Below are 21424 nucleotides of genomic sequence, written 5' to 3' on the forward strand. Positions count from 1 at the left end.
TGGCTGAATTTAGGGTCCCGAAAGTGTGTTTCGGGACCCGAAATGGATGGTTTCGGGACCCGAAATGGATGGTTTCGGGACCCGAAATAGATGGTTTCGGGACCCGAAAGGGTGCTTCAGGACCCGAAATGGATGGTTTCGGGACCCGAATTGCTTCATTTAAGTGATTATTTGCTTCATGGCTTTTAAATGTTTATCATTTGTTGTTGTAGGGCAAATAAACGTAAAAGTATTGTCCAAAAATCAGCTCCCAATCTAGCTCCCAAAGCAGCTTCCAAAGCAGTTCCCAAATCCCCTAGAGCAACAGCTCCCAATGCAGCTCCCAAAGCAGTTCCAAAATCCCCTAGAGCAACAGCTCCCAATGCAGCTCCCAAAGCAGTTCCAAAATCCCCTAGAGCAACAGCTCCCAAAGCAGCCCCCCACAACTTATTTTTAACTAGGACATCGTTTAGTGGCATTTTCAATCTTCTTCAAATGCTGTCTAAGGAACAAAAAGATGCTGTGAAGTCAATAGGCTTTGGCGCTCTACTTTCATTATCGCTTTCAAAATGCCCTGGGGAGATCTCTCGTTATCTAGTCAGAAAGTTTGACTGCAATAAATGTTCATTCACCCTAGAGAATGGCGAGGAAGTGAAAATCGAAGAAGAGGACGTTCATATGGTATTGGGTCTCCCCAGAGGGGAGCTGGATATTGTAGAATATCAAAATAACGAGATTGATGACAAGTTGAAGGCATTTAGGACTCGATGGGGTAACCCCGATAATGGCGCTCCGTTAGCGACTGCTATGCCGATCAAAATCATTGAGAACAAAGCTGCTGACAACAATTTCAAGATAGACTTCGTATTATTTGTTGTCAGTTGCTTTCTCTGGTGTGATCACCTAGGTAACCTATCCAGGTATATCTCATTTCTATTATTTTCAATTGCATGACAACAAATTTGTATTGTTAAATAATCCTCAAATATGTTTTTTTCATTTGCAGGTATAGAATTCTGAAATCTATTTCAGATGTTGACAATATCAAGAAGTTCAATTGGTGCAAATTTGTACTTGAAGGATTAGTTCAATCATGCGCAAAAGTGAAGCAGAATGAAAAACGACATTTCCAAGGACCACATACGTTCTTTATCGTAAGTTATCACTAATTCATTTTCATGTTTTCAAAAATATTTAGTTTTAACATATGTATGTTTCAGCTATGCTACGTGTATAGGGTGAGCAACCCTGAACTGGGAGGAGTTACTGAGCGACGATTTCCTATACTGTCATGTTGGAATGACACAACGTTGAAGTTTAGGCTGGATACAGAGTTGGATAATGGAGGATTTGGACGTGGAAGCGTTCTGGGACGCATTCCACTACCCGGGATGTGGGAGGAGAGCGACGACGAGGATAATGATTTTAGAGAGAACGAGGAGGAGGAGAACGAGGAGGATGATATTGATGGGGTGTCTCAGACCCCAAAGGCGGCGGCGGCAGCAGCAACAGAACCTAGGAATAGGTCACCACCTCTGAACACAACTCCGGATGAGGTCGGAATAACTTTTACAGAGAATTTGGTGTGCGTTACGAAATGTACAGTGATGCTTGAAAAAGCCATGAGAAAAATGGAATCTTTAAGTTCAGGCTGGGATGCAACACCATTGTATGACAACGCCATGCACATCATTTACAGAGCAATGGACAAGAATAAACTTTTCAGGGATGCCATGCATAAATACTTCAAGGATCAAACACCTTCTGAAGCACAGTGTGACAAAGATGCTGCTGACAAGGAGGTGGGTCTTGATGAGGCCGGTGACAAGGAACCTGCTCAAAATGACGGTGGTCTTGATGAGGCCGCTGACAAGGAGGTGGGTCTTGATGAGGCCGGTGACAAGGAGCCTGCTGCTCAAAATGATGAGGGGTATCACACAGAGGACGATCGAAAAGAGGTGCCTCCAAGAAAAAGAAGGAAAAATCCCGTGCGACAAATGAAAGTTCCAGCACACCTTAAATCTCCATATATGACGCAGGACAAGTCGAAGAACTTCGAGTCTGCCCAAATTCATGGTGACGCAGGATATGATTTGCTGGTTCAAAAAGAGGGTGGTGAAGAAGTTCCTCTATCGGTGTTCAAAGGAAAAAAATTTGTCATCAAAAAACCTAAAAAAAATCCCCTCGAAGTCATGAAAATTCCACCACGCCTTCAATGTCAATATTTGATGCAGAACAAAAAAAAAATAAAGTTTTCTTCGATTTTGTCAATATAGGTGACAAGGATGAGATCGTTTTGGGAATGGTTTTTGACAATAAAGCTGATGAGGATGCGAGGTAAATCAATCTTTCTTAGTTCATTTGTTTTTGTCATGAAAGTTGAATTCTTATGTGTATTCTTTATGTGTTTGGCTATTTCGGGTCCCGAAAGTGTGGTTTCGGGACCTGAAAGGGGTGTTTCTTGTCCCGAAATGGTGGTTTAGGGTCCCGAAAGTGTGTTTAGGGTCCCGAAAGTGTGTTTCGGGACCCGAAATGGATGGTTTCGGGACCCGAAACGGGTGGTTTCGGGACCCAAATTGGGTTTTTTTTAACTTCATTTCTTCTTTATGTGGTTTCAGGAAGGAAGTAGTGTATGTATCCGAGCATACCAATATCAACATAGAGCAATTTCAATCCATGAAAAATAGATGCCATGTTGAAAGTGGTATTATTGATGCTTGGGCAAACGTTATCACACTGCACTGCAAAATGGCCTCCGAAGCGAAAATCATTTTTTCAACAGTCCTTACGGTAAGTCTCTATATCTTTCATTATTGTATAAACCAATTGTCTTATTGTCATGTTGATTTAATTTGCAGGACTTTTGGAGAACGAAAGAGCTTTTTATTGATAGACTGATTGAAGAAATGAGAATTTTCCAAATAACACCCGAAGACATGAAAACTACTAATCTGGTAAGTTCAATATGCTTATATTAAATACTTATTCTTGCTCATATATGTCATCTGATTCTTGGTCATAATTTTGTAGATATTTTTCCCAATTTTATACGAAAGTCATTATTATGTTGTTGTCATCAACATTGCGAAGAAAGTAATTGAAGTCCTCGACAATCTACCACTGGACCCAGATATAGAATGGGAACATAAATATGTTACAATTCGGAAACTGGTCTTGTTGAAGTGTTTTTTACACATAATGTATGTTAAAGTGTTTATGTTTATTAACTTCTTTTGTAAAACAGGTAGAAAACGTTGTGGAGTACTTCAATACTATCGACCAAGAGATCTCAACCCAAATTGCCCAATTCCCGGTCAATGTTTTAAATTTACATTGGCAAGACAGTTCAAATAAAACGGATTGCGGAATATACTGCATGAGACATATTCATACTTACAATGACAATGCAGATTGGGAATGTGCTATAAGCCAAAAAAATGTAAGTTAAATATTTTCACATTTTATTTGTTTCACAAATCTTTAATAAATAACCGGTGAATTATCATTTTTTTAGGCAAAGGGAATGAATGATTCAAGTTTGAACCGAAATCTGAGGAACCTCTTAATTAAGTATCTGGAAATTGTAAAAGAAGATTGTCCTGAAACATATAAGTTGTATAAACCAAGTATAAGCCAAGTATAAATTTTTTGTCTTCAATTATTTTCTAGTCTTCAATTATAGTATGAGTTAAAAAACAAGAAACAAGTATAATATGAGTTGAAAATGCCATTTCGGGACAAAAACAAGTATAATATGAGTTGAAAATGCCATTTCGGGACAAGAAACAAGTATAATATGAGTTGAAAATGCCATTTCGGGACAAAAACAAGTATAATATGAGTTGAAAATGCCATTTCGGGACAAGAAACGTGTGGTTTCGGGACCAGAAATGAATGGTTTCGGGACCCGAAAATGGATGGTTTCGGGACCCGAAAAGTTGTTTCGGGACCCGAAAAGTTGTTTCGGGACCCGAAAAGTTGTTTCGGGACCCGAAAAGTTGTTTCGGGACAAGAAACGTGTGGTTTCGGGACCAGAAATGATTGGTTTCGGGACCCGAAAAGTTGTTTCGGGACCCGAAATGGATGGTTTCGGGACCAGAAATGAATGGTTTCGGGACCCGAAATGGATGATTTCAGGACCCGAAAAGTTGTTTCGGGACAAGAAACGTGAGGTTTCGGGACAAGAACATTATCAAATAAGTACTATCTTCGTTAAAGATATGATAAAAAAGTAAAAATATTCAAAGTGACAACAACATTATCAAATAAGTACTCTCTTTGTTAAAGATATGATAAAAATGTAAAAATATTCAAAGTGACAACATGATCAAATAAATACTATCTTCGTTGAATGTTATCCCCACACGCATTATCTTCGACATATACTTGAGAGGACAAAAGTGATGTAAAGGATAATTGAGTTGAAAGTGGATCATTCCATTGCTGTTGTTGTTGTGTTGAATCCAAAACTGTAGATGTTGTGGCCGTATTTCTCTTCTTTTTTGATCTCGAAGTCTTGGGGATTTTTTCAATTAAGGATTGTTTCCTCTTTGTTGGTGGTCGTCCTCGACTTCTAACTTTGTTAGGAGAGTGTATCAAAATGGATGTAGCGGGAGATTGAAATGGAGATGGAGATGGAGATGCTTCTGTGCTTTGGTCTTTAGATGCTTCAGTATGGCTTCCATGATTAAGTGACAGAAACTGTTCCATCAAGCCTTTTATTCCGTTCATCCAAAAAGAACAGCTGACTTCAGATTTTACTCCAACTTGTTGAACCTCTTGCATCAATCGAGTTAGACTATTGTGACGTTTTTTTTCTTCAACAGACATATCTGAATCATAAATGTTGGTGATATTTTGATACCCACGCTTAATATCTTTACGCCACCGGTCCATTATATAATGCATTGGTACCTCATTCACCCTCATTTTTTTCAATACAGCCATGATATGCCTACACAAAATACCTCTGAACTCAAACAATCGACATTGACATTTCACATTGCAATCATTTTCTGTGTAATGTACTTTGTAAGAAACATCTCTTACATGTTCTCCATTAACCCCCAGAATGATTTCCTCAACTCTAAATATACTAACTGACCCTTCCTCTTCAATGACTGAGATGTCGCACAACATCAAACCTCTAACTTCTTCTTGAACCAATCTAAATATATCTGGAGTGTAGAAGGTTTGGTATTGTCTTTCAAAGGCAAATCCACTTACAGTTGGTATCAAAGAATTAAACGATTTGAAATCCAATTTCTTTTCTCTCTCGATATTTCGCAACAAAGCCCTATCATATTGCTCGACGAATTGTTTGAGAGATGTTTTGGACTGCACGTAGTCATCAAAGAATGCGTTCATACTTTCACTCCGTTGAGATGTTGACATGCCGGCCCAAAATTGTCCTTTGACATAAACAGGTATCCATTTAGATCTTTCCAAATACAAAGATTTCAACCAAACATTATCTTCCAACTGATAATCTTCAATTAATCTATTCCAATCCTCTTCACATTGTTGAATATTTATGGAATTGTATACTATGTTTTTCAGCCTCTTCTTTATTAGATGATATTCAGTATGGCTTCCAAGTTTTATAGGAAGTTTCTTCATTATATGCCACAAACAAAATCGATGATGAGTTTTAGGAAATACCTTCTCAATTGCAATCGCCATGGATCGACATTGGTCTGTGATTATGGCATTTGGAGGTCTATCATGCATACATTCCAACCAAGTTCTAAACAACCAAGTGAAAGAATTTGAATCCTCACTTGACAATAATCCACATCCAAGCAAAATGGATTGACCATGATGATTAACACCAACAAACGGAGCGAAAGGCATGTCATAGCGATTTGTCAAATATGTTGTATCGAAAGAGATAACATCATGAAAATCTTCAAAGGCAGCCCTGCACCTACCATCTGCCCAAAACACGTTTTTAATTCGGGATTCCTCGTCCAAATCAATAAGGTAGAAGAAGTTTGAGTTCCTGGTTTGCATTCTTAAGAAATAATTAGTGAGTGCTTCAGCATCCCCAATCCCTAACCTCAACCGTCGTGCTTCTGTAACGTAATTTCTACATGTCCTCTCATCGAAAGACATGTTTTCATACCCTCCAGCTTCAACTACAAGTGATTGAAATGTTTTGGCCACAGTTATTCCAGCTTCATCGTTTGTATCCAATCTTCTTTTTACATTTCCGTCAATCACTTTGTAGGATCTAACATGACGTATTTTCTTTGGGCTTAATGTATGGTTGTGCTCAAGAGAAATACTTGTTATCACATATTCCCCTTCATTTCGAACAACAACATTAATCTTTGCTTTACAATCTGTCTTCGTTATTGGTCTAGGCTGATGAAACTTATTTTTTGCCTTCGATTCTTTCATAAAACTCTTGGCACAACCAACGCTGAAATATTTCCTCTTACCACCTACATTTTTGCTCCCTAATTTGGTAATGCCGAATCCCGTTAAGTGGGCATATGATGTGTAGAATTCAAGAAGTTGTTTTTCGGAGGAAAATGTCATTCCAACACTAGGAATGTGACTGCAAAAATTATGTGAAACCGTAAGAAAAAGTCCATAAAACACCCATTTTGGGTCCCGAAACCAACCATTTCGGGTCCCGAAACAACCCGTTTCGAGTCCCGAAACAACCCGTTTCAGGTCCCGAAACCACCCGTTTCGGGTCCCGAAACCACCCGTTTCGGGTCTAGAAACCACCTTTCCGGTCCCGAAACCACCTATTTCGGGTCCCGAAACAAAACAATGTTTGTCCCGAAATGGTTGGTTTTGACCCTTTCTTGTCCCGAAAGGACTCATTTCGGGTCCCGAAACACAACATTTTCTTACAAGATACCACACATTTCGGGACAAGGAAGGACCCTTTCTTGTCCCGAAACCAACCATTTCGGGACAAGGAAGGACCTTTTCTTGTCCCGAAACCACTAGATCTGTTCAGGGTACCTTTGGGGTTCAACGGGGGTGGATCTGTTCAGGTGAAGTTCTTCATCTACTGGGTTGTTCAAGTTTGGTGCTTCGGTTTCCTGAAAATTCAAACCGTTTAAATCCATAAATACATCTGTAAAATGTAAACCCTAGATCTGTAAAATCTAAACCCTAGATCTATAAAATCTAAACCCTGGATCTATTTAAAAAATAATAAAGATCCTTAAAAAGGATACCATTGAGAAGTAAATGCAGCCGTAGAAAAGAAATAAATGCAGTCGGAGAAGAGAAATAAATGAAGCGTTTCAGAGAGAGAAAGAAATGCAGAAATATGAAACCCTATTGGGTGAAAGAGGATATGCAGAAACGTTTTTTTTTTCTTTCTCTCTCCTAGCTGGCAAGGCCACGTAGGATTCATGGCCTTGCTTTCGCTAACCCTTCGTTGGGTTTATCATTCCTCTTAATTTATTTATTAGAGGTTAGATCAAAGAATTGCATTATATAACTTAGAAAATAAAAATATTTTAATACATCAAATTAATAACTCCATAAAATTAATAATTTGTATTAGTCACTTTGTAAACTATTAACACAAAATAAAACATCATTTAAACTTATATTCACATTGTCTTCTATATACAAAATTATATTTCACGTTTATTATTATTTTAAATAATGAAATAAAGGTATTATAGATTAGATAAATATTTATTTTATTAAACTATTTGTATTTAAATTAAAAAATATTTTTTATAGATACAAATATTATTTTTATAGTCTCTAATAGAAATAAAAACATTATCTTATATATGGAGATTTTGCAAACTCGATATTCTATTTTGTGAAGATTCTCGAAACTGAAATGGACATGAATAGTAAATTCATTTATCGCTCTATCAAACCAATTGACATTTCTATAGGAGGATTTAAAAATTAGAATTGAGGTGCACTTACAAAAGAATTGAGAAAATAAAAGGAAATTTATGGATGAAACTGGTGCATCAATGACTTTTGTTGTAATGTATTTTATTTTTATTTTTTATTTAATATATAAAATTTAAATTGATTTTTATTTTATTTAAATTATTTAATTTAGTATATTTAATTAGAATTATATATTATATTTATAAAATTAAATAATTTGTGAATTTATGGAGGATCTTAGTAATTTGGAAATGAAAATATCGATAATTTAGGGGAAAAAAAAGTAATTAAAAATTAGGTAGAACACAAATTAATTCCGAAAAACCTATATGAATTTCATGGTTATACTTGAAATTATTCGTGTTCAAGATCAATTAAAATTCAGTCTTATATATTGATAAGAATAAAATTACTCACTATTTTTTAAGTTGGATCAATCCTCCAAATGAACTAATAATGGTCAAGAGAAAGCATTAATCATAGCAACATTTATAATATTTGAATTTATATTATTTATGCAAAGCTATTACATGTTAATTAAGCTTAATCATTTTTGGTAAAGGCAACAAATATTCTCTCACCATTACAAAAAAGTAAAAGGAGAAACACTATCCTAATTAATTAAAAACATTTAGACACCACTATATGTATATGAAACTTTAATAATGTAATGGAAAATAATTTAACGCAGAAAGCAACACTACTAATCGTCACTCTCATCATTCCCTTTATTTTATTTAAAGTAATCCAACAACATTAATTTTACACTTACCTTGTTAAAGTAGCAACTAAATAACAAATATTTTCCATTTTATACCAAATTCAACTCACTTAATAAAGTAACAACTAAATAACAAATATTTTTCATTTTATACTAAACTCACTACCATTTAAACAAGATCACACTAGTGAATATTCATTTTAGTCTCCCCGAAAAATAGACTCTATTGTGCAAAACAAAATTGAAACATATTGAGTAAATCAAGATAAGGATTTTTTACCTATAAGATGAAAAACTTTTTTTCATTAAAAACGTTATAATTTAAAAATGACACGAGGTAAGAAGTTTGTGCTATCTCAACATATTTTTTTAAAAGTGAATCAACATATTCAATATAATGTATAATGAAAAGTATAAAAGAAACATTGTTAAAATACATATATTGTTTTGTACACTGTTAATTAGAATTAACTATACATATAAGGATATTTTTAATTAAACAATTCTTACCTAAGAATAAAATCTAAGTTGATTTGGTTTACAGTTAAAATGGTTTAAATATCATCCATAGTTTGTAGTTGTAGACATCTTTTTATTTGTAAAATTATTTTAAATATTATTTATTAAGACTTATTCAATTTTTTTAGAAAAGAATGATGATAAGATTTTGAGAAAGATATTTTTTTTTTATAAATGGAATTAGAGTGTATTAATATATAATGATAAAATAAAATTAATAATTTAAAACCAATAATATTTTAGTTGATGAATTAAGTAATGCGATGAAAAAAAAATAAGTAAAATGATGTTTGAGTTAATTGGTTTATCCTAAAGATGATAATTGGTATTAGGGATGATAATGAGTAGTCATATACCCATTATTCGTAGGTATCTGAATAGTCGGATTCGGTTTTGTAAATTGGATTCGGGACCGGAGATGAGGAATGATAATGATTATCCGATCGGGTTCAAGTCGAAATGAAAAGTGTACAAAATTGAAATCCGATAATCGATATTCGAAATATTAATATATATATTTATTAAAGTAAAAAAATGACTTTTAAAATTTCACGTCATTACAAATTTAATTAAATATATTATTTAGATTACTTATACCCAAACTCCACTCCAACATCATTTTAATTTATCTTTTTCATAACTTTTAATCTTCGGTTTTTTTTTTTTTTTGTAACAAAATGTTTTTTCACCCTCTACTCGCTCTTCACATTTTATTTTTAACTTCAATAATCTTTTAACCTTCTCCACCTTCTCTCTATTTTTTTTTTTTTTACTTTTTCACTTTCTTTATAACTTTCTTCATTTTATCTTTAATTTTTGTGGAACTCCCATATATATATATAATAACAATAAAGTTATTATATTTTCCAACTTTAGAGCTTAATTATGCCGTACAGCAAATAATATTTTATTTTTAATTTTTTAATATTTATTATATTTAGAAAATAATAAATATAAATTTATATTTTAATTGGATAATGGGGTACTCGTCGGAAATTGAGTACCCGGCGAATTGGAAATGTGATACAAATAGATATCGGGTTCTGGGTCGGGGCCGAGTAGTAATATGAAATCCGGGTTCGAGATAGGTATTTCACTACCCGGTGGGTAGGGTACCCGTTGTCATCCCTAATTAGTACCCGCATATTCGATACCCGTGAGTACTCGGTAATCGAGTTTTAAATCAGGTTCAAGTTCGGGTATTTTAAATCGGGGTCAGACATGGGAGGGAAAAAAATACATGATCGGATTCAGGGATAAGGAGTGTACGAAACTCAAACCATACCCAATACCTGTTTATATTAATAATAAAAATATATATATTTTTTATTAAGAATTAATGTTATATCTCAAATATGAAAAATATTGTCTTTAATGACACTACAACCCAACTTTATTTTTTAATATTATTAAAAAAAGAAAAAATTAATGTTTAATAAGAAAATAAAATAATAATTTAATTTATTAATTATTGCCAGGAATGGAATGAAATCCATAGTACAATTATTCTCAGCCGGAATACACTATAAATTGCACAGTCCCTTCTTCCTTTGTTCTCGGTCTTCAAATAACCCTAGAACAGAACAGAACAGAACCTTCAAATTGTAATTTATTCATCATCAATGGCACCTCTTGATCCTCACTCTTTCACAGACTCCGACCACCCACTCACCACCCACATCTCACTCTCTCTCTACTTCGATTTCCCATCTTCAATCATCCATGGCTCTGCCCTGCTCTCTCTACCCACCCCTCACTCAGGTCCCATCTTCCTCGATACCCGATCACTCTCCATCACATCCGTAATCGACCACGACACCAAATCACCTCTTCCCTTTTCTCTATCCACCGACATTGATCACATCAAGGGCCAAAACCTCACCGTTACACTCTCAAATCACACCAAATTCCTCATTATTTTCACCACCACCCCAGAAAGCTCCGCCCTTCAATGGCTTTCTCCGCCTCAGACGTTCAACAAGTCTCACCCTTTCGTCTATACCCAGTGTCAATCCATTCACGCCCGATCTGTCTTCCCCTGCCAGGACACTCCTGCAGCGAGGATCCGCTACTCCGCCCGTCTCAACTTCCCTTCCCAGCTATCGTCTGTCATGTCCGCGCGCCACCATGGAAGACGTTCTCCTGCAGCCGGAGACGTTGCTATGGCTTGTGAAGATTCTGTCTGGTGTGCGGAGGGGAGAGTTGTTGAGGAATTCGAAATGGAACAGCCGATTCCACCTTACCTGTTCGCCTTTGCCGTTGGGGAAATTGGGTTTAGAGAAGTGGGTCCCCGGACTAGGGTCTATGCTGAGGCAGCGCCGACGGTGTTGGATTCTGCGGCTAGAGAATTTGCGGGTACGGAAGAAATGATCAAGGTTGGTGAGAGATTGTTCGGGAAGTATGATTGGGAAAGATTCGATTTGTTAGTGTTGCCTCCTAGTTTTCCTTATGGAGGAATGGAGAATCCTAGGATGACATTCTTGACGCCGACTGTGATTAAGGGAGACGAAACTGGTGCCCAGGTTGTTGCTCATGAATTGGCTCATAGCTGGACTGGCAATTTGATCACTAACAAAACTAATGACCATTTTTGGTTGAATGAGGTACAAAACTAATGCTTCATTTTCCTTTTTCAGAAACATTACATAAGGAAGAAGAAGACATTTAACAATGTTTGAACTATCTTAGTTCCCATCATTTGTTTAAGGATTAATTCCTCATTAGTTGCATAGTACTAGTCAATTATTATTATTATAAGATTTTACTTCTTTAACAGTGTTATATTTACTGTTTTTGGAGAAAAGGAAACTCCTTTTTTTTTCTTAAACTATGGTTTTATACCATGGAGAAAGCTAGCACAACCCTCTCTACTTCTTATGCAAGATTCTTTTCTATTTTGAACTATATCTTCAATTGTAAATCTATTACTTCCATTGTTTCTCAGGTTACACTTTGAACAATAGCACACTTTTGTACCTCCTTCCATTCTTAATTTTCTATTATTGCTCCCAAAACTTCTTGAATTCTTTGCCTTTCAAATTTCATAAATGTATATACTATATAGATTTGAAAAGAAATTATTTCCCTTAATTTTCATAATCATCCATTCCTTAATATTGTTGCAGTCTTATATTTATGGGGTTGGTTTTCATTGTTGTGGTCTCCTCTTGATCAGGGATTTACAACATATGCTGAGAGGAGAATAGTTGAAGAAGTACAAGGAAAAGATACAGCTGCATTGAATATTGGAATTGGTTGGAGAGGTTTGGTGGAAGAAATGGTAAGGTTTAAAGACAACATGGAGTTCACAAAGCTTAAAACTAATCAGGAAGGAGTTGATCCAGATGATGTTTATTCTCAAGTTCCATATGAGAAAGGTTTCCAATTCATATGGCGCATTGAGAGAGAGGTAACTAAGCTCATTTGGATTTGGGTCTGAATTTAGATATAGATGAGAAATCCTCAGACAAATTTATTTGAAAACACTTAAAAGTAAAAATGGTCTAATGATTGAATCCAATTTCTTAGGTTGGAAGGGCTGCATTTGATGAGTTCCTGAAGAAATACATAGCGACATTCAAGTTCCAATCGATTGACACGGATATGTTTCTTAAATTTTTAATTGAGAATATTCCTGGTATAGAGACTAAAATCGATTTGAAGTTGTGGACTGAAGGAACAGGAATTCCTGCGGATGCAATGGAGCCAGTTTCGAACATATATTCCAGCATTGTTTCGCTTTCAAACGAGTTCAAGCTGGGGCGAATGCCACGAGAGGATGAAGTGGCCAATTGGCGAGGGCAGGAGTGGGAGCTTTACTTGGAGAACCTTCCAAAAACTGTTGAGGCTTCTCAGGTATCTGCATTGGATGCACGTTATAGCCTATCGGAATCGAAAGACTATGAGGTGAAAGTGGCGTTTCTGCAACTGGCTGTTTCATCTAGGTGTAGGGATTACTATACCGAGGTTGAGAAAACACTTAAAGATGTGGGGAGAATGAAGTATCTTCGTCCGTTGTATTCTTCACTTGTGCAAGGAGTTGGAAATGAAGAGGATAAAACTTTCGCGAAAAGGGTTTTCTTGGAGACTCGCGACTGTTATCATCCTATAGCTCAAGGCGTTGTCGAGTCGATTTTGTCCAAGCATGTCTAACTTTTCTCTGCTTCTTGTTTAAGTATAAGCCTAGGTTGTTGGCTGATCTCAATAAAGAATTTCCCAACTTTTGTAACTTGTTTTGGTCAAACTTATCTATGTTCATCCTGCTCCTACTTGACTGAAAATGTTTTTAATGACCAATGAACTTTATTTTCTTACAAAATTAATCATTAAATTTTGAAACCACAATTTTCATTAATTTTGCAGCTTATCACAGAAATAAACAAATTTTATCTTATTAACAATAGAATAATTGCAACTTTAATTTCTTTTCAATTCAATAATGTATGCATTTGAAAATACAATCAGTCATCATGCTTCACAACTTTAATTTAAGGTGATTTTAGTGGATTAATAATGTAATGGGGAAATAAACACTAATTGCTCATTTATACATTGACTGCATATGTTTTAATTTTAATTAAATAATTATTACTTTATTGATGAAAATAGTATTGTAAACATATTCATAAACTTGTTAGCATTTTCAGGTCTAACACAGTTACACTCCAAATAGTTTGCAAATAGATAAACTATATTAAATTAAACTATTATTTGCTGTGGAACAAGGGATCTTTTTGTAATTTAATTTACCTTTAAGCTGAATTTGTGCAATCAAAACTGTAGAACTTGTTCTATCAATATACTAGTGAACTATTTCAAGGGTTTTAAAATAAATTATAGGGTGGATGATGGGGGACTCCAATGACAACAGATAAATTATAGTGTTGTAATTTGATTCTTCTATAGAGAGGAGGACCTGTGGGCGATGTCATAAACAGAGATGACGATTTCAGCACCAATCAATATAATGATGAGCCATTCTAGGAAATCCGATTTCCTGTTCTGAAGAATCTCCTGAAGAAACCGAATATTATGCTGCAAAATAATATAATATATATCAGAATGAATCATACTCCATTTCTTTCTGCAACAACTAATCATGAATATATATGAGTTTGTATCGAATGGTACCTCCACAAATTTTAACTTGAAGTCCAGGCTCGCGAATCTCTGGGTTAATTCAAATTCATCTCTCAAATATTCCCAAATCTGAGCATATTTAGCATTCTTCCAAGCAATATCTGATCTGAATCATTCCAAAATTATAAATGTAAATCAGAAAAACGGAGGCTTGTTTGATGAAGGGTTATATTAATCCAAGTAACCCCTCATCCAATCATCAATCTAGTTATTGAAATCAACTAAATTACCCTTATTTTATCTTTTAATAAAATTAAAAAATATTTTAGTCATTTACCCAAACAACCCATCTTTTTTTTTTTTGGGGGGTCAAATCCACTTTTTCATCAAACCGCCCTCAAGAAAGATGCTACATGTTTAAAATCATTGATGTGAAATAACCAACTAAAAAAGTAGTATATTTTTCATATAAAGTTATATTTACTAGTTGATACTGACCTCTCAAAAAGTCCCAGTTTAAGAATAACATCTGCCAGATTAGAATTTGCTTTCCCCACTAACTGAAAAAGCTTTTTCCTTTCCATCGTGAATGTTCCAGTTTTCTCCATCCCACGGTTAATGTCAGTGAATTCTGCCATCATGCCATCAACCTACAGAATTCCATGGATTTCCAGAGCAAATCCTTAAGCATAAAGCTCTTCTAACATAATAAAGATTTATTAACTTATACATCATGAGGTACCTGGCGAACATAGTAATCAAGAGCAATACTTTGACCAAGAACACTTCCAATAGTTCGAATCCCATCAATATTCAGATGTTGCAACGATATGTAGTCTAATCCACCTTCCATCCATGTTCCTAAAGTTGGTTTCTCCCTCACTTCATACTCTGCAGTTTACAACCATATTGAAGAAATAATAATGAGTGCTTGAAGATTTCTTATATAGTCACATTTCTAAGAATCTTTTATTTCCTCGAAGATTTTGAAACATATTTACCATAGAAAACACCAAAACAGGGAGACAGTTTATACCCTGAACTTGAAGATTAGACTGATAAATGTTGAAGTAAGGAAAATAAAATATGAAAAGCACAAAAAACACTCGCTATTATTGGTTCCTCATGGTGATTCAAAATCTTATGTCACAGTCCATCATGAGGACTCGAACAATTTCACCACAAGCTGTATGACTGTAGCTGGTACAGAAACTAAAGATCATATATATGTTTTAGGAGATCAATGCAAATGCACATTCAGATTTCAATAGCAATCTGAAATATAATTTACCTAGGGCAACAAATTAATTTTTTATGGACCCTTACCCTCCCAATAAACTAGAAGAACTTTTCTGACCCAAAGAGGCAAGAAATCTTAAAGATGCAAATTAACATGAGTACCACCAATAAGTAGATGAATGAAAATAAACCAATATCGTTGACATACTTTTGTTGGATGATGATACCATGTTTCTATGGTGAAGAGAAAATAATAAGAAGGGAGAGAAGCCGTTGAGAAGAAGAAGAATAAATTCCTTAGAGAATAAGTCAATCATATTTTCAACTTATCTTCTCAAATACTTGGGACGTATTTATATAGCCTTTTCAGACTTAACTACCCTAATAAATATTTTCTTAGTATGGTAGGATGTTTGTCTAGTAAAATAGCTATTTCCAAACATAAATCCATTTTCCAAGTTATCATGAGATGTTGCTATAGATATCTTCAAGGTTTACATTTCACCATATATTAAATATTGACAATATCTTTATTTACTCTATTAAAGTGATGTTAACTCATGATTATAATAGGATAATAATGGTTAAGTTAGGTAATTAAATCTAAAACTTAACTACAATAAGATTAGGAGATTTGACAGTGTTAGAGTTATTATATTATATTGTAGATCAGCATAAATACATAGATTGTCATTGTTTGACAGCATGTTATGATTGATTAAGAAATTCTCTATTTTATTCTTCTTCACATCCTAGCCCCCTTTACCTAAATATAATTGGTATTAGAGGCTCAAGGCCATCATCCTTGCACCTAAAGGCATAAACAAGGTATCAAATAGAGATGAACAGCCTCTGCATGAAGGTGGAACAATGGGACGCAAGAATGAAGGACATGGCTGAAAAAGAGGAAGTCAAATGGGAACAGCACAAGGTACATTTGGATGCATTAATGAGGATAAAGCTAAAGAAATTGTACCAAATAGGCAAGCTAATATGATAAACAAAATAATTCCAAGAGAAATTCTCACCATCCTTTCTCATCTCAGGAAGAAGTCCTGAAGCACGTGCACGAACAATTCCAAGATATTTATCAACTTCATGTTCACGGACATTAAACAGAACAATTGAACCATATTGGAAAACCACCATGTAACAGCAGTCACTTCCACTTAAACCGGCACCAAAACCCTGTTAGAGAACAATATGATTTCAGAAAACCAACAGCTTCAACTGGGTTTAATAAAAGAGAACTAGCCAATATATAATGACTTCTTTCTTTGCTTTTTTTATTTAAAGGTTTTTTCCTAAAAAGTGGCTAGCACAGCATCCCACGGCCATGACTCCTCACTTCAATCAAAGCACTTTCAGTGGGAATCAAACTGAGACATCAACCTATTAAGTTCAACACTATTTCCACTTGAGCTATGCTACACTACAATGGTGGGTTAGCCATAATTAATTACTAAGATAGAAAATGCAAAAACTCCTCACACAGTCTACATTCATAATCTCAATAAAAAACTATCAGGGTAGCTCAAGTGGCGAGGTTCTTACCTAAGACAATAAGACACCAAATGTCTTAGGTTCGATTCCCACTAACAAGGCCCTGATTTAAAGGAAGGTCATGGCTGTGAGGGGGTCATGCTAGCCACCCAAGAATAAACCCATATATATATATATTCTCCATAAAAAAACATATTGCTGGGTAATAGAATTTGGTGAATTCATATTTGCAGCCATAAAGTAGAATGATCAGTTGTGTTCATTTTGGGGATTCCATCCAATCCAAACTCATATAAGTATTCTTACTAGTAATACAAATCATTTGCAGCCTATACTCCAGGGAAAGCTAACTAAAATGAAGGGAAGAAGGTTATATGGGATCTGGCGAGCATTACTTAGTTGCAGTACCTTCCAAAACATCTGGTGCGAAACAATAAATTGACTACGGTCTCTGTCTGTTTCTTTGGAAAGCTAACTAAAAATGATGGAACTGGGCTTGCTTGTACTAATGGATGATCAAGGAACATTGTGGACAGAGTTAATGTGGTCATATGAAGACGTTTGGCTCATAATGAGACAATCAGGAGGATACTTTTTGTTTTTTTAGATTATACCATGTTGGTGATGATTGTCCTCTGTTTTTCAAGGAAGAAGCTTCAGCAAGAGTAAGTAGGAGAGTCATGATTGAGCTGGTATGCTTCTATACTTCTGGGAATAGGGTGGTTTTTTGCTGGATGTCTGTTTAGATGGAATTAGCTTTTACTTTGCTGTTCAGAAATGCTTTGGGACCGGATCACACTAGATGGGATATGATTTGGATTTAATGAGATTTGTTTCCCTTGTTTAGGTCAACAAGGTTCCTAAATTGTCAATGATTTGATTGAGATCAATTCGTGAGAAGGGTTATTGAGAAAAGAGTGCTACAATCAATACATGTTATTTTTGCAACTTGCTATAAGCTTCTTTCTTGGAAACTTCTTTGTCTATAGGCTTTTCTTTCATCCTTTTGTTCCTTCCCTTTGGATCATTGCTTGTCCGGTTGAAATCCCAATTTCGAACATTTCATATACACAGGCTTCAATTTTGTTTTAAAATAAAATAAAATAAAAGAGTTTCAAAATAAGGCCTGGTTGTTAGAATATTAAAATTGAAATTCATGCAAAAACTCCCCACAAAGTGATATAGGTGTAAGGTAATGTTATTATGCACTCCAATATAAAGAACAAACATGATAATATATCCAAGAACTTACATCATGCGGCATAGGCTTGGGATTTCCAAATTGAAGAACAACATAGTTAGTCATTCGTGACGTTGGCGGAATGAAATTGGATTTGTTCTGCTCCACTAATCCCCTTAAATCCACACTGCATAACAAGTAAAGACCTTAAATTTCAGTCTCTTCATTCATATAATCGAAGGACAAATAGTCATGGATGCAATTTCTATACAAAAAAAATGATTATGTTACATAAAACTTGAACCTGGTAGAAAAGAAGAATGCCCTGACAGAAATTGGGGACTTCGAATCCTCCTCAAGTTCGCCTTCATCACTAACCTCAACAGACGAAGCCGAAACAGGCTCATTCCAATCTTCTATGTTAACCAACGAAGAAATGCACTTGGGAACAGAAAAACAAGGGTCGGAAGTGAATGCGGAAAAGGAAATTCTATTACCACCACCATAAATGGAGGAATATGAAGGTCGGCGGAGAATTAGGGCTTGAGAGTGGTAGAGTAAGGAAGATTGAGGAGGTAAAGTCGGCCGTATGGGTACTGTGAGAATGGCGGCACTAGGGTTGGCAAGCTTGAAGGATGTTCGGTAAGGTTTAAGATAGGTGGTCGATGGTAAAGAGAGAGATGGAAGGAAGAAGGTCCTAGCATGAACATCAAGCAAACGAGGCCTCCACATCTGATTCTCAATTCTCAATCCTCAATCGTCTTCTTCAGCCTCACAAAAATGGCTGCAATGAAAATAAAAGTGCCCTCTTTTTTGCTACTGTTGTTGACGGGAAATTTGACTAAATAACCTCAAAGATGAGGTTATTTGAGCTGGTGGTAAATTACTAATTAAATTGCGCTCGTGGTCTTTTTATTTTTTTTTGACGAAATTGCCCTTGTAGCGAAACGCTAAGGGACTTAGCGTTTCGCTAAGTGGTAAGGTGTGAAATGTCCAGATTACCCTTACTATTTAATATATCACAACCTATTTTTTTTCATTTCTTTTTTTCTCCTTCTCTCTCTTCCCGCTCTTCTCCTCCTTCTCTCTAAGCTGGGCGGCGGCAATCGGCGGCGATCGGCGGCGACGGCGAAATCCACGACGAGCACAAACATGGTTCCACTTGGTACGTTTATCCTATGATACTTCAAGTTTATTATTGATGTTTGGTTTATGCATCTTCGAATCTGTTGTTTAGGGTTTACTTTCCGTTTCGCTAAGTGCTTAGCGTTTCGCTAAGTGCTTAGCGTTTCGCTAAGTGCTTAGCGTTTCGCTAAGTGCTTAGCATTTCGAAATGGATATATTGAACCCTATTTTTTATTATTATTATTATTATTATGCATTGTTAAGCTATCTAGAGATTTTCCCATCTCTTTTGAAGATTATACATAATACAAAGGATATGTTAAGCATTTTCAACCATTTAGATAATTTTGGACAAAGTTTGCCTGTTTAAAATACATAGATATATTTTCTTATGGTGTATATTGGAGATCATTATGTATTTAGATAATCAATAAACGGAAATAATAGCAGTAGTAGATAGATAGATGATAGATAATCTTGGACAAAGTCTGTCTAATCTTTTGCTCCCTATGTATATACAATTTCATCAATCCCTTTACATTTTATTTGTTGTTAACTGTTTGATTTATAGAAAGAGTTAAGAGCAGTAGTAAATAGATAGATGATAGATGATTAACATTGTTGAGAATGAACTAAACTGAACTGCATGCAGCACTAAAGGTCCAGCAGTGGTAGGATGGGATAGGTGGTTTCAAGGAGCTCATAACTCACGAGGAGGACGCAAGCGCTGGATTTGAGGTAATCTTCTTCTACTTCTTCCCCAATCCCCGTCAAGACATGGAGAAGAAACATATACATCATCCAGACAGGGGAGATTGAAGGAAGATAATTTGTTGTAATTTTTAAATATAGCTAGAGAGAAAGAAAGAAAGAGAGGTGGGATGTTGATGAAGTTGATGTTTTTTGGCTTTGTAATTTTGGTTATTGTTGTTGTAATTCTGTCATTGTTATAATTGCCATTGGTTACTAATGAATTTGATCACAATTCTCTTTTCTTACTTCTTTTGTTTGTTTGTATATGTTCAAGTTTGGCTGCAATAATAGATGATGTTCTCTGCAAATAAATCAGATAATATTGTCATTACAGATAATGACGAGTTTCTTCTTTACATCCATTTCGATGAAACTTTGATTTTAAAACACATTTCCTAATATGTTTGCTATATCGAGTTGTCTAGCTATTTCATCAATCAGCAGTCTCATCATTCGCTATATTTGGTTTGTCTAGCATTTGTATATGTTTTTGCCACCAAATTTTGTATTATTGATCAATTTTTTTCAGGCTATCATTATCTTACACTTATTAGATAACATTTTTTTGAATACGATGTTATTAAATTAGAACAAAACATAAATGCTTTCAAAGAATATGATGGAATTAAAAAATGTTGATCTCCTCTAAGAGGAAACATAAATAGAAGCGAAAAAAACACAATAAACTTTCCAATAAATGTTCTTTTGGAGTTTCATTGAGGCTGACGACATCTTGTTCCTAACTGTTGTTGCTACCTGCATTGTGGGGTCCTCCGTTGTTGGTAAACGAAACACGACTCTATGAACCCGAGGAAAGGACCAGAGCTTTTTGTAGTGCTAGCAGGAGCCCCGAAACTTTTTGTAGTGTTAGCAAGAGCAAAGATTATTTGTTTATTTGTATCAATTACTGTAAATAAGTACTTCACTAATAAACTATAAATACCTTTATAGGGTATTTAGTATATTTGTCAAAACTGAATATACTAGTCTCTTGAGCTTGATTATACTAGTCTCGAGGTACTTTTAGTATATTTCTTCACGGGTAATGATACTTGTATCAAAACTGACCCGATAGTAGGAATAAGGTGTCACGAAGAGTACCTCTTGAATCTTAAAGAGATCGCGACGACTAAATCCCCATCATAAAATCACAGTTAATATAGTGATATATTTGTGGTTTGTTTTGGATATTTATAGTCTATTTTCTCATGTCTTACAATAACTAATATACTTTTTAAGAGTAAACTCTATAATTTGTTTTTAATCATATATAAAAACAATCAAAATAAAAAGATGATAAATGTCAAAAGTACTGAAAAAAGGAACATTATATATTAATGCCACAAGAAGCACACAAGTTAAAACAATTATATCTACATAGTCAAGTTTAGTTTAGTTGTCTCTAGCAACCTTATAAAAAGAAAGAACATGAACTGTAT

The 21424-nt window shown here is 35.0% G+C and overlaps 2 protein-coding genes across 2 annotated transcripts; one reads left to right on the forward strand and one right to left on the reverse strand.

The window, feature by feature from the left end:
* The first annotated feature begins 10655 nt into the window (after nt 1-10655).
* On the forward strand, nt 10656-13384 carry LOC124930408 (leucine aminopeptidase). Its single transcript, XM_047470753.1, has 3 exons — nt 10656-11709; nt 12282-12515; nt 12635-13384. Exons 1-3 carry the CDS (start codon nt 10729-10731, stop codon nt 13256-13258), a joined length of 1839 nt encoding a protein of 612 aa, XP_047326709.1. The 5' UTR covers nt 10656-10728; the 3' UTR covers nt 13259-13384.
* A 487-nt stretch (nt 13385-13871) lies between these two features.
* On the reverse strand, nt 13872-18931 carry LOC124932806 (protein RETARDED ROOT GROWTH-LIKE). Its single transcript, XM_047473488.1, has 7 exons — nt 18412-18931; nt 18180-18294; nt 16453-16612; nt 14928-15076; nt 14684-14835; nt 14237-14351; nt 13872-14140 (listed from the first exon to the last, which is right to left on the reverse strand). The coding sequence occupies exons 1-7, from the start codon at nt 18837-18839 to the stop codon at nt 14006-14008; spliced, it is 1254 nt and encodes a 417-aa protein (XP_047329444.1). The 5' UTR covers nt 18840-18931; the 3' UTR covers nt 13872-14005.
* Between the last annotated feature and the right edge of the window lie 2493 nt (nt 18932-21424).

The sequence above is a fragment of the Impatiens glandulifera genome, chromosome 3, assembly GCF_907164915.1.
Source record: "Impatiens glandulifera chromosome 3, dImpGla2.1, whole genome shotgun sequence".
NCBI lineage: Eukaryota > Viridiplantae > Streptophyta > Magnoliopsida > Ericales > Balsaminaceae > Impatiens > Impatiens glandulifera.

Bases quoted from the DNA above. Each gene is read 5' to 3' on its own strand.
- LOC124930408 (XM_047470753.1), top strand. From the start codon at position 10,729: ATGGCACCTCTTGATCCTCACTCTTTCACAGACTCCGACCACCCACTC. The intron at 11,710-12,281 runs GTACAAAACTAA...CCTCTTGATCAG, and splicing joins ACCATTTTTGGTTGAATGAG to GGATTTACAACATATGCTGA. The intron at 12,516-12,634 runs GTAACTAAGCTC...CCAATTTCTTAG, and splicing joins TATGGCGCATTGAGAGAGAG to GTTGGAAGGGCTGCATTTGA.
- LOC124932806 (XM_047473488.1), bottom strand. From the start codon at position 18,839: ATGTGGAGGCCTCGTTTGCTTGATGTTCATGCTAGGACCTTCTTCCTT. The intron at 14,836-14,927 runs GTACCTCATGAT...GGAATTCTGTAG, and splicing joins TTGATTACTATGTTCGCCAG to GTTGATGGCATGATGGCAGA. The intron at 14,141-14,236 runs GTACCATTCGAT...ATTATTTTGCAG, and splicing joins TCAAGTTAAAATTTGTGGAG to CATAATATTCGGTTTCTTCA.